At 37.8% G+C, this 13,480-nt stretch overlaps 2 protein-coding genes across 7 annotated transcripts in view; one reads left to right on the forward strand and one right to left on the reverse strand.

The window, feature by feature from the left end:
• The window catches only part of brd7 (bromodomain containing 7), a 10,172-nt gene extending 1,974 nt beyond the window's left edge, over positions 1 to 8,198 (forward strand). Inside the window, exons 5-17 of one of the 3 annotated variants that reach the window (XM_016497185.1) lie at positions 825 to 969; positions 1,177 to 1,287; positions 1,544 to 1,719; positions 3,258 to 3,366; positions 3,497 to 3,575; positions 3,663 to 3,770; positions 5,091 to 5,226; positions 5,398 to 5,509; positions 5,673 to 5,729; positions 6,990 to 7,086; positions 7,391 to 7,534; positions 7,780 to 7,923; positions 8,052 to 8,198. In XM_016497185.1, coding sequence (XP_016352671.1) covers positions 825 to 969; positions 1,177 to 1,287; positions 1,544 to 1,719; positions 3,258 to 3,366; positions 3,497 to 3,575; positions 3,663 to 3,770; positions 5,091 to 5,226; positions 5,398 to 5,509; positions 5,673 to 5,729; positions 6,990 to 7,086; positions 7,391 to 7,534; positions 7,780 to 7,923; positions 8,052 to 8,089 — 1,456 coding nt within the window. In that variant the 3' untranslated portion in view covers positions 8,090 to 8,198. Of the gene's footprint in view, positions 1 to 824; positions 970 to 1,176; positions 1,288 to 1,543; positions 1,720 to 3,257; positions 3,370 to 3,496; positions 3,576 to 3,662; positions 3,771 to 5,090; positions 5,227 to 5,397; positions 5,510 to 5,672; positions 5,730 to 6,989; positions 7,087 to 7,390; positions 7,535 to 7,779; positions 7,924 to 8,051 lie in introns of all 3 variants that reach the window. The other 2 variants (XM_016497187.1, XM_016497184.1) reach the window with 2 other exon arrangements.
• A 2,024-nt stretch (positions 8,199 to 10,222) lies between these two features.
• The window catches only part of LOC107696709 (adenylate cyclase type 2-like), a 56,772-nt gene continuing 53,514 nt past the window's right edge, over positions 10,223 to 13,480 (reverse strand). For 3 of the 4 annotated variants that reach the window (XM_016497182.1, XM_016497180.1, XM_016497179.1), the window contains 2 exons: positions 12,466 to 12,590; positions 10,223 to 11,620 (listed from right to left, as the gene is read on the reverse strand). In XM_016497182.1, coding sequence (XP_016352668.1) covers positions 11,474 to 11,620; positions 12,466 to 12,590 — 272 coding nt within the window. In that variant the 3' untranslated portion in view covers positions 10,223 to 11,473. The remainder of the gene's footprint in view (positions 11,621 to 12,465; positions 12,591 to 13,480) is intronic. The other variant, XM_016497183.1, reaches the window with a different exon arrangement.

Consider the following 13,480-nt stretch of genomic DNA (forward strand, 5'->3'; position numbering starts at 1 on the left):
ATTTGAATATATTTTAAAATATAATTTATTCCTGTGATGGCAAAGCTACATTTTCAGCAGCCATTACTCCAGTCTCCAGTGTCACATGATCCTTCAGAAATTAATCTTAATTTGCTGTTTAAGAAACATTTATTAGTATTGTCAATGTGGGAAACTGTTATTCTGCTTAATATTTTTTGTGGAAAACATGATGAGGCTATGGAATAACCTTCCTTCATCTGTGAAAGCTTCAAAGTCTGTCTATGAGTTTAAAACTAAGTTGAAATCCTATTTTCTTACCTTGGCTTTTTAACTTTGTAAGTTAAATTTTTGTTCTGGATTTTATTCATTGTTGTTTTTTTTATTATTTCTTTTTTCTTCTGGCTTTTTACTCTATTTGTACAGCACTATGGTCAACTGCTGTTGTGATTATCGGTGCTTAATAAATACATGAATGAATGAATGATACATTTTTTTAGAATTCTTTGGTGAATAAAAAGTTTAAAATAACAGAATTTTTTTAAAAATATAAATCATTTGTAACATACACATATTTACTGTTACTTTTGATCAATTGATCCTTGATGAATAGAAGAATTATTTAAAAAATAATAATAATAATAAACAAACAAACACAAGTTACTGATCCAAACTTTTGAATGGCAGTGTATAGGCTATAACTTTGAAACTGTTCTCTAACACAAATGACCTGCATAAGTAGTCTTTATCTGAGTACCTTATCAGACCTATGTTGTGGGTCTTATATACCTGTGGCTTATGATCATAATCCTGTCTATAATTACTGCGAATGAAAGCTAAACGCTGTTGGCTGCTGTTTATTGCAGGAAGGACCCAAGTGCATTCTTCTCATTTCCTGTGACAGACCTGATTGCTCCAGGGTACTCTCTCATTATAAAGAGACCCATGGACTTCAGCACTATGAAGGAGAAAGTGAAGAAGGAGCAATACCAGTCACTTGAGGAGCTCAAGGTAATATGATCATCACAGCTGTTACCAGGACACAGACTGGCACTAAGTAGTTGAATGATTGAATATGCCAGCTGCTTTAATTTGCAGAGGGTAGAAGATTTGAATTAGTCATAGAACATTTGAATATTGATGAAGGTGATTTAGATGAAAATATATCTTGTTCATTTTGACAAAATAGTTGACTATTCTGTACTGTTCTCCCCACAGTTGGATTTCAGAGTGATGTGTGAGAATGCTATGATCTACAACAAACCAGAGACGATTTACTACAAAGCTGCAAGGAAACTCCTTCACTCTGGAATGAAGATCTTGAGCACGGTGAGTTGGAAAAACCTGAACAATTGTATCGGAACTTGTATTACATTTAGAAAGTAGGTTTATTTAGTAGGTATGGTTTGTGAAACCAAACGTGTTTTTACAGCAGAGGGCACTGGTGTGCTGTGTACAATATGATCCTATTGCTAGTGTGGTTGGAATAAAGTTTTACCTCTTCAGTTATGCCCAATCAAATCTATAAAACTGGCAAAGTTGGAAATCTTGCACATATGGAAGGTAACTATGTGTGTGCTTTTAGGAGAGACTGGACAGTTTAAAACAGAGCATAGAGTTCATGGCTGGCCTGCAGACATCCAGCAGTCATTCAGCAGAGGATGAGGGCGGGACATCAGATGCTGCCAAAGAGAACTCCTCTGTTATGGACACAAGTGACAACTCCCAATCACCCCGTGTCGGGCACAAAGATACGCCAAGGTATGAATAATATGTTTCTGTTTTTTTGCTTATTATCTAGGACTAGTTTGTCTAGAACAGGGGTGCCCAAACTTGTTCATGGAGGGCCTAATTGAACACACCTGAACCAGCTAATCAAGACCTTCAGATTCTCTAGAAACTTCCAGGCAAGTGTGTTGGAGTCAAAATACATTGCACATTAATGGTGTTATTTAATATTTGGTGTGAACAGGCCTTAATCCTTCCTTATCATCAAGGAAATTTCCTTCCAGTTGGCAGGTTACTTTTTTTTAAATTTGAACATAATGCATAGTTTAAGAACGAAAGTCTGCTGTGACGTGAGCAAATTAAAGACACAACATGGAAAAACATCTGTCTAAAGGTGTGTGTCTTACGACACCACCTCCCGCGGAGGCAAATGGAGGCATTCTAGATAAACCTAGATAAAATGAGGTTACATTTTCTTTTTCTCCACGTGGAAACGCATATCTGAAATATTCCCTGCATATGGACATCAAAACAAATATATATACGAGAAACAAAATCATATTGGGTTGTCTTCATATTTTGATGGGTGCAGTGGAGACTGGATCAGTATGTGATTCTGCAACAGACTATGCTCTATGATTTCTAAAGGATAATGTGACACTGAAGACTGGAGTAATAGCTGCTGAAAATTTAGCCTTTTCACAGGACTGTGAAAACTATTAAAAAAAAAAATTAAAAGTATTACAATATTTCACAATATTACTGTTTTTACTATATTTTTAATCAATTAAATGCTGCAGTGGTGAAAAAGAGGAGATTGTTTTAAAAATTACAACAACAAAAAAAAAAAAAGAAGAAGAAAAAGTTAAAAGTTAATTTCAGACCCTTATCTTGGATATTAATTGGCTGCCATTACAGAGAATTGATTCCAGTCATTATTTATCATGGTAGCCTATCATGTCTGCCTGGAAAAAGGATCGTGACTGTACATAAATGAGTGATACCTGCAGTAAAATTATTCAAATGAATTATCAAATGCTTCCTTTCACCATTTGTTGTGTATTTTCTAACTGTGCAGCAATTCACAATGGCTTTGTAACTGCATTCAGGGCTTCTGCTGCTGTATTCAAGCCAGACATTCTAGGATGTTGCCGGGGTGTTTGTTGGCTTTCTCTATTTTACTCCCTCTTTTTGTTGCTTGCCTACGTAAATCACTTGGCTGCTGCAGTGACCAAGAGTCTTGGAATGCTTAAACATGTTGTGACTTGTAGGCCATCTGTAGCACACGAGCTACACGCTCTTTAAACACACACACTTTGTTGCTTTTCAGGGAGGATGAGTCATCTTCCTGCACACTACTCCACTGGGTCGGGTAGCGGCTTGAGAACGGACCACACATTGATCTATTATGACATTACTTTTTATAATTTATCCAATCGCTGCTCTGACTTCAGAGTTAATTATAGACTAGGAATTCATTGCAGGAATGATGTGGCTCATATGTGGGGGATTTGGTCACTTTGAAGGGGTATATATCCAGAATTGCATCAATGCTTGCATTGTTTGTGTAGCAGGGACAGTAAAGATGATGCTAAGAGCCAGGCAGAGAAAGACCTGGAGGAGATCAAGAAGATCGTTGAGGATTCTGGAGGGAAACTCTCAAACAGAAGCCTGCAGTGTGCAGTAAGAGTACAAGACCAGATAGGATGAATCATGTGTTATTGTACATCCCTCAAATGTGAGATCATTCACTGAGGATGTCAGATAACAGTTGATGAAGGGTCACTTTTCTGTTTTTTTTTTTTATGAGCAGCTGGAGTTTGAGAGGAGGAAGTCTGATGGTTCAACCACTCTGGGCATTCTGAACCCCGCCGACCTGAGCGCTGGAGGTTTGTGACAATGAGAGTTCAAGAAAACAAGCAAATGTTCGACATATGTACAATACAAGTGTACAGTTCATCATGTTTCCATGTTAGATCCAGGATACTGCCCAGTCAAATTGGGCATGATGGGAGGTAGACTGCAGACTGGAATCAACACCCTTCAGGGTTTCAAAGAGGACAAGAGAAACATGGTCACTCCAGGTAATATATATTAACTCTCCATTCATTTTCCCACCAGTTGAATCTCACTTCTGTGTATCAGTCTCAACTGCTCTGTTAAAACCAGTACTATATTCATTTTCCTGGAAAAACGGTCTCTCTCTTCTGTGGCCTTACCTTCAGTCATGTGGAGAAGATCATGGAAGGGGTGCCTTATAATCTCTGTTTGAAAACCTATAGTTCAACTGCCAGAGGAGTGTAATATTACATGCCAAAAAAAATCAAATTGTTCCTGCTGTCAATAGGAAAAAATCACTGCTGAATCAGTGGACTTAAGTTCCTACTCATCTGTGGTGCTTTTTCATATTTTCACCCTGAGTATTAGACTGTTCCACACCACGGTACTGATATGAATGATACGTCAAACAAATATCATAGCCTTCCATTTAAGGAGTAAGAACATTAAGATCTGGGTGGGCTTCATTTTTTTGGTGCTAGTTAACAATCTCTGCTCTGGTAAACTTTAACAGCATCCTGCTGAGTTTTCCATGAGAATTTCTTGTATTCTTTCACATTTTCAAAATGTAAAAATTTGTTTGATCAAAAAAACCTGAAGGTTTAGAGTGAAGTTAAAGAATTGTACCATGCAGCTTCAGAAGTGACTGTTTTGGAGTAGGCAGACCATCGTCTTTCATAGTTCTTAACCAGGGGGCCTCAAGATTACTTAAAAATATTTAAAATAAGACAAAAGCATTACAATCAGCTAAAACACCTAAAACATCAAATTATTTATTTCACCCCTTGTTTCCTTTAAAGAACCAGGCTTTCCACAGACATGGAAAACCAGGATATATAAGGCAGCCTATTTTTAAAACTGTGATTTTGAGACCTGGAAATGTTGTGTAATTTAAGAAAATCTTAAAAAGCCATGGGCATTTTTGAATAAATATAATTTATGCCAAGCTCTAGAATTAAAAAAAAAAAAAATCTTTAGTCCTTATCCAGTAAATCACAAACAATTATTAAAAGGAGTGGGAACCCTGAAGAACATTCTGCTCCTAAAAGTTTTTGAATTTGAATTTGAATTATTTTAGTAACTTTTAATTTACAGAAACTAAAAGTGCCCGTAGATTAAAATCAGTTTCAGAAACCAAACTAGGGCTAAGGAGCCTTTGAATATTGTTGTGGACAATAGGAGGCCTTGAAGTCAAACTAGAGAACTAGAGTTTAAATCTGTGTTCAGTCTAACTGCTTGCTTTGGCAGAAATGTTCTTAAACCTATAACTACCAATACAGGAATCAATCTGAAGTTCGTTGAATCTGTAAAAGTCCCCACATGCCCCTCTCTCTCTCTCTTTGCAGTTGCCTATATGAATTACGGCCCATTCAGCTCATATGCACCTACATATGACTCCAGTTTTGCCAATATCAGCAAAGAGGACTCTGATCTCATTTACTCCTTCTATGGAGAGGACAACAGTCAGCCAGAATCTGAAAGGTGTGTGTATAGAATCAGCCATATAATGAAATATATCCATTGATCGGTTTTAGATGACTAAGCCACATGCATTTGCGTTGTTTTGTGAAGCTCTCAAACAATAAAGCCCCGATTCACACCCTTCCACCGTTCCGTGTTCCACAAATGTAGTTTGGATGTGTTTATGTGTAGCATTGCAGATTACCTGGCTAAATCCGAGGAACACATGAGCAGGTTGGCAGATAATGTCTTGGACGCTTTGACCAGTGGGGAGCACTCAAGGCAGCTGAAAGAGACAGAAACTGTAAGAAACCTCACTACACACTTATTCATCTGCATGGCGAAATGAATGCATGATATACCACTTAAATTATATACTGCGTAATATCTATTTTGAATTCTTTTCAACTGGGCAGCTTACTCTTGATTATTTCTGGTCTTGATAGGATGATTTTTGTTCTCCTCAGGATAATCTGCCCATGGAAGAGCCTGCAGAGAAAGTAGACACAACAGATGATGCTGAGGTAAAATGCTCTCATGTCTTCAGAAAATAACATTTCAAATGTCTATAAGTGCATACTAGTGTATAGCTCACTTGAGTGGAAGTAAAGACACAAACCTGCTATTTAAAGGCAGCGTCAGAACCGCAGGCTCTCTGCTCTGCAGCAGCTGTGTCAACAACACCAACCAACTTTCACACTAATGGAAAGAATATTTGCCCAGACACACACAAACACACTCCCCCCTGTCGTTTTTGACTTCCTCCTTCACACACACTAATCTGTGTGTGTGAGGGTGCTGTAGACGTAGAGGGAAAGGTAAGCAGGAGTCATCTATGAACATACTGTAGCATTAGTCCGTGTGTGGAAGGCCGTCTTTGACTGTGGTTCTGCTAGCATATCTTAGCAGGGTGGTGCTACTGTTCAACACTGTTCTTAGAAGTCCAAATTTCACATATAGCATAGGTTAAAACTATGTATTACACACTAGCCAAGACAGCTGGGTTGAAGAAAGAACAAAGATGGATTTTATCTAGTGATTCCCACCCAGATGTTCTATATGTGACGGTATATTTGTAGCAATAGCCAACAATACATTGTATGGGTCAAAATTATCGATTTTTCCTTTATGCCAAAAATCATTAGGATATTAAGGAAAGATCATGTTCCATGAAGATTTTTTGTACATTTCCTACCATAGATATATCAAAACTTCATTTTTGATTAGTAATATGCATTGCTAAGAACTTGATTTGGACAAATTTAAAGGCGATTTTCTCAGTATTTCGATTTTTTTGCACCCTCAGATTCCAGATTCTCAAATAGTTGTATCTCAGCCAAATATTGTCCTATCCTAACAAACTTACATCAATGGAAAGCTTATTTATTCAGATGTATACATCTCAATTTCAAAATATTGATTGTGCTTTGTAAAATCTACAAAATGGAAATGAACAAATAATATGGCGGTCAGTACATTAAAATAACTAATTGTTATCAAAGCCATTTTATTTATTTTGTATTTGATTTGTCATATGAACAATAATAAATTCTGTGTGTAACAGGTGCAAACACTGAACTGAATGCAAATTCACTGTAATATAACTCACAATAGTAAAATCACCTTCCATGCACTTGATGGACTTCTCTGTGCAACAATAAACATAGAGATACAATACCATTCAAAAGTTCAAAAGAAAAGAAATTGGAACTTTGGTCAAAAATGACACTTATAGCATTTATAATGTTCAATCCATGCCCACCTCGTCATGCTTGTTTGTGTAGGTTGTTGTGTCAGAGCCCAGCAGTGGTGATAGTGTGACGGCTCTTGGTTCTTTGGGTTTGAATCCTGACCTGCTTCCTGAGAACTTCGACTCAGAAGGTAAAACCCCATTATTAAAATGTTTAATTTGAAATATGATCATAAATCTTTTAGACATTTTATGTGTGATCAAACTATGGAAATCAAGGCCCCCAAGTTTTTTTTTTTTTTTTTCAATTTATTAATGAACTATTTTCTGGAGACACATCTTTCATGTGTATTATGCTGAATGAATTCATAATGATCCTCCTCTTTCAGCAGTGGGATGGAACGTGTCACATCAATAACAATAACACATTGAACCCCTTTCCCACCTATTAAACAGACTGATTTATCTCAGTGAAAAGTCCTCTTCCTCCATTAGAAGCAGAGCATTTCCAGCAGAAGCTGGATGAGACGACAGTGTTGCTGAGGGAGCTGCAGAAGGTTCAGAAAGAGAGACTGAGTGCTAAACAGCCGCCAAACATCATCTGCCTACTGGCTCCTACTGCTAAAGAGCTGCAGCTTGGTACGTACACACACAAACACAAAAGATGACCTGTGATCACTGCTCCCACTCTTTCAGATACTAGACAAACACTTACTGGAAGGGATGTTTTTTTCCTGCCTCGTGAGTTTTTTTTTTTTTTCCCTTACTCAAGAAGTTTTAGAGTCAGTATTGTTGCACATTAACAGAACTGTGGGTTTCAGCAGTTGTTTAAAAGCAGATTTTGTAGTTTTGATAACCTCTAACCCCCACCATCCTTCTTGCAGCGGAGAAAGTTACGGGTAACCTGGCCCAGCTGACCAGTCAGGTGACCCCCGGTGACGTGTGCAGTGTGTACGGTATCAGAAAGGCCATGGGTATCTCGCCACCTAACCATACTGCACAGGATTCGTTCACACACCTGACCACAGGTAACACTAAGCACAAGGAATTTTTAGGACATTCGGCTTGGTCTTTTATGAGTTTTGTTTGTGAAATAACTGTTATGACAGTGCTTAGGAAACTATTTATCTAAATAAATGTGTTTTCTGTGTTTCAGTGGGAGATATAACTGAACCCATGGAGGGAGTGTGTTGAGATCCTCCATCATTGCAATCTATCAGTTCTGCTTATTCCATGTCATCCCTCAATGGTGCTGTTTCTAATTTACTTTTCTGTTTCATTAAATAAGCATCTTTTTTAAGCATTTTGTGTTTCCATTCTTAAGTTTAAAAAGCGAGTAATATAGAAATAAACAGTTAATTTAAAGGGATAGTTCACTCAAAAATGAAAGATATTTTCTCATAATTTTTGTCTTTCCACTGAAAGTTCACACAACCAAAACTTTACCACTTAAAAAAAAAAAAAAAAGATGCTGCGAAAGTAATTCACATGAATTGAATTCACTCAAGTCTTCACAAGAGCACATTTAATTTAGGATTTTAATTACATAGAAGCACATACATAAAGCTTTTCAAATATAGCAAATGGAAGCTCACATGTGCTTGTGAGCACAAACCTCATTTGTTCTCGTGCATCAGGATGTTTAGAGTTTCCATTTACCATATGTGACCCTGGACCACAACACTTAAGTCTTAAAGGGATAGTTCACCCTAAAATTAAAATTCTGTCATCATTTACTCACCCTCATGTCGTTCCAAACCTGTATGAGTTGCTTTCTTATGTTGAACACAAAAGAAGATATTTTGAAGATTGCTGGTAATCAAACAGTTGGTGGTTGCCATTGACTTCCATAGTATTTTTTTTCCTACTATGGAAGTCAATGGCAACCACCAACGGAATGACATGAGGGTGAGTAAATGATGACAGAATTTAAATTTTTGGGTGAACTATCCCTTTAAGTCACTTGGGTATATTTTTAGCAATAGCCAAAAAAATATTGTATGGGTCAAAATTATCGATTTTTCTTTTATGCCAAAAATCATTAGGATATTAAGTAAATATTATGTTCCATGAAGATATTTTGTACATTTCTTACCGTAAATATATCAAAACTTAATTTTTGATTAGTAATATGCATTGCTAAGAACTTAATTTGGACAACTTTAAAGGCGATTTTCTCAGTATTTTGATTTTTTTGCACCCTCAGATTCCAGATGTTCAAATAGTTGTATCTCTGCCAAATATTGTCCTATCCTAACAAACCATACATCAATGGAAAGCTTATTTATTCAGCTTTTAGTTGTTGTATAAATCTCAATTTAAAAAAATTGATCCTTATGACTGGTTTTGTGGTCCAAGGTCACATATTTGATGTGCTGTATGTATGTGCGTTTATCAATGTTTATACTTTGTTTTTTGCAGACTAATGTCGGTCTTATGGGGTTGTAATGAGATGAGGGTGAGTAAATGAACAGTACTAGCACGGGTAGCATTTGTAAATGTTTGAATAAAATACGAAATGGTTTGAAAATTCTAGATTTAACATGAGAGCAGTTGACAGCGGCTTGTTCTCTCTTCTAGATTCACAAATCCTATCATGCTTTGGGAGAATTATGTATAAACCTTAAAGGAAATGAAACCAAGTCCTCTGAATGTTGTTACGTGTCGGCACTGATGCTTTGATTTAAAGCCAAACTAAAGGTTGTTTGTTGTTGTTTACAAGAAATCATGGGCAATTCTAATCGCCATCATGTTTGGCAGTGCCAGATTTATATAACATCAAATGAGGAAAATTTGCAAATACACATTTTAAATTAAAAGTAATATTCCAAGTCTGAGATCTTCAGTAAGGTTCTTATCCTTGCAGCACTGGGAAATCATGGTGATTCATGTTTCACAATGACCTCTGGAGATTTGCTACTGTGGTAAGGCAACAAATCATAAATCTGTCAAGTCAAGTCACCTTTATTTATATAGCGCTTTTAACAATACAGATTGTGTCAAAGCAACTGAACAGCATTAATTAGGAAAACAGTGTGTCAATAATGCAAAATGACAATAGTAAACACTCATTTTTCAGTTAAAGACAGTTCATCATTGAATTCAGTGATGTCATCATCCAGCTCAGTTCAGTTTAAATAGTATCTTTGCAATCATTTGCAATCAAGACAACGATATCGCTGGAAATGAAGTGTCCCCAACTAAGCAAGCCAGAGGCGACAGCGGCAAGGAACCAAAACTCCATCGGTGACAGAATGGAGAAAAAACCTTGGGAGAAACCAGGCTCAGTCGGGGGGCCAGTTCCGATATAATTAAATCTAGCGTATGATTAAAACGATGAGTGATAAATGAACTTGCTATAAACACATAAAGTGTAAAATGATTTATTCTGTAACAATGCATACAAAACAGAGGAGACGGCAGGCACTCCTCACAAACAAAGGCAGTGCAGAATCTCAAACCATGTAAATTCAGTCACTGTAACACTCAAGAGGGCTGAAAACCCAGAGAGGCGCGTAAGATTGAACATTTATGCCTATGGCTTCATAAGACAGACACTTCCACTTTCACCAAGCATTCTCACAGAACAGACGCAGAGACCGTCTGAGCAAATCAATTTACTGCAATGTAAGCTAAGATGCATGAATACATCCAGTAGCGAATTTACAACTTCAGATGAGTGAAGCCACAGAGCCATTTGGTCACGATCTAAGAAAGATGATGGGAAAGCGATGAAAGCACACTTTCACTTAAAGTTAATTGAATTTCAGTCATTGATATTTATTCCTGGTATATGTAAACATTTCTTAAGTTTTCGTTTTGTAGCACGTTACGAAGCTAAGGAAGGCTCATCTCCAACATTCACAATCTCAACTCAAAGGCAACAGCAAATCAACACTGCTTGTCAATATTTGGCATTCAAAACACTTGGCAGTTGTTTTTAAAGGAAACAAACCAAAAAATGAAATCCACAGTATGTAGATTAAAGCAACAAATGGCATCCACCATTTTGTTGGTCCAAAAGTTGACAGAAAGGCTTAGAATAAGATACATATTATTTTAAATGGCTGAAGAAATTCTAGATATCTAAACATCTGCAATGGTGGGTTTGTGTGGGTCACGTGTTCCCTCTGCCTGCAAGCCAAATCCGGCTGACCAGCTCAGTCATCCCAAATCAGTAAATCCAACAGGATCAAGGCAACTATGACAGCAGTACCCAGAAAGTCTGAGAGCAATACCGAGAACCAGGATTTTCCTTCACTGAGCTCAGTTACCCACTGTCTGTGGTCGGTTTCCCATAAGAGGATCGCAAAGTTCAGCATGTGTTCGTGTGAGATGCGTGTATGTACAGAATATGCTGCTGTATGTCTGAGAGTTTCAGTTCTCCAAATGCTGCCAAAACAAACTCCAACATGTTAGAGAGAAAGAATGTGCAGTTCTTTAGACATGCTCTAAAGAAACAAATCCAGTAGCAATAACATTCTTAAATGAAAACAAAGAGATCACATATAGGTTCCGGAGTCTGTGTGTACGTGCATGTGTGTGTGTATGAAGCTGTCAGCGGCAGAGGCTTCAGTCTCAGCTCAGACCGATGCCCTGCTGTTTGCTGGAATCTGTGCACACAAAGAAGGTTTTGAGCTCTCCTTTGCCCTTCACATTGATCAGGCCACGACACTCACATGAATAGCCCAGCTTCTGCAGGACATCAGACGTCTCCTCTGTCACCTGCAACACAAACATGATCACCATTAGGGGTGTGCCATATCATACCGTCCACGATAATACCGGTATACATTTTTACATGATAAAAAAAGTGTCATATCGCGATATCAATGATGCGACGCAATGACGTATGGCAGATATACGTTCCCTAGCGCGCACAACAACAACACCACAAACCCAATAGGTGTGTTCGACTTGAAGCAGCGCTGCGCAGACTGATCAGTGTATGACATCAAAGTATCGCTAGAGTGGTTCTAGAGCATATTCGAGCGCACACTCTTACCATCAAAAATAGGCGAGGCGCATATCTTTAGCGAAGCGGCGTGGAGAGCCGCTTCTGGGAAGCTTCTGAAACGTGCCACGGCGCCGCTGGTGTACACACAAGCATTGACTAGAGTGGCCACGTCTGAGCCGTAACGCGCCGCAGACGCGTGCAGTGTAAATAAGGGGTAAGTCACTCTCGAGGTATTTTGACGTCATACACCGATCGGTCTGCTTCAAGTCGAACACAGCTGCTGCTGCCACCTTATGACAATAGATTTACACTTCAAATTAGGTAGTCTGTCATCGGTGACAGTTCGTTTGCACTAATAAATGCTGCAGCCTGCCAGCTGCAATCACCAATAAAACGTTGTTCCATGTTTTTTTTTCTACATCGTCATAAATACCGTTATTGCAAATATTCTTGAAATATCGTGATATAATTTTGAGGCTATATCGCCCAACCCTAATCACCATTTGATTTTTTTTTAATGACTTGGCTATTTTGAAAATCTAAAAATGAGAAGAGAATCATTATCATAGTGGATCTAGAGAGGTGAATACTGTAAGAGTGATTCAGTGCATACCTGTATTTTACCCAGCTCTCCAGTGCTTTCCATCCGGCTGGCCACATTCACAGTGTTTCCCCAGATATCATACTGAGGTTTCCTGGCTCCAATCACCCCAGCAATCACTGGGCCATGGTTTATACCTGCACAAACAAACATGCACAGATCAATGAACAAACTCTGCAAATATGACATTTATATGATGTTTAAAAAAGCACTAATCATGCAGAATATTGCATTCCCACTTGCACTTCACGAATGACCCAAACTCGGGGCACATGCAGAGATGAGTTCATGTGGAGCAGCATTTTCTGCAGTCTTTTTTATTTATTTCAATTAACTTGATAAATCTCACTAAACCATTTTGGTTTTATTTCAGTTAGCCCTAGACTGTTCTGTTTTTAGTGTCACTGACATCACTCTTTAAACATCATAGTTTTGGCTCACAGACATAATTGGTATCCACTAACTTGAAGCATTAAGTAGATCTATTGAGACAGTTAGTTTGATCCGCAAGTGACTGCTGGAATGTGCTTTTCCCTTTTTCTAATAAAGTCTTTTAGATGGGATTTGTGCCTGTTATTATAATTTTTATCAGATCTCTACCACAGATATGCACTCAGACTCTTAAATGGAGCGTTTATGAAGCATTTTATGCCAGTTCCCGAGTGCATCTGTTACCCTGAGCTGCTCAAGATGCCTAAGATCTCTCTTATGAGCTGCCTCTGTTTTCAGTGAGATTTTTAGCTACATCCTGTACATATTGGTTTCATTTTTAACCCTTAATGCAGAAGTAAGAGATGCAAAGTCTAAAAAGAAATATCTATGCAATACCTGGAGGTAAAGTGTTTTTCATCTTGAGTCTGACTAAATGCAAGTATTAAATATAGCTGCAAGCAGCAATTAAAGTGCCAAGCACAACAGAGGTAAAATGAAGAGCTCAGGAACGGTCTTTAATTAATCAGTAAAGACCAGGGGCCTCATTTATAAAATGTTGCGTATAAACCGTCCTAAATTTGTTCTAAGATCATTT

Source organism: Sinocyclocheilus anshuiensis, unplaced genomic scaffold (assembly GCF_001515605.1).
Source record: "Sinocyclocheilus anshuiensis isolate Anshui unplaced genomic scaffold, SAMN03320099.WGS_v1.1 scaffold354, whole genome shotgun sequence".
Taxonomy (NCBI): domain Eukaryota; kingdom Metazoa; phylum Chordata; class Actinopteri; order Cypriniformes; family Cyprinidae; genus Sinocyclocheilus; species Sinocyclocheilus anshuiensis.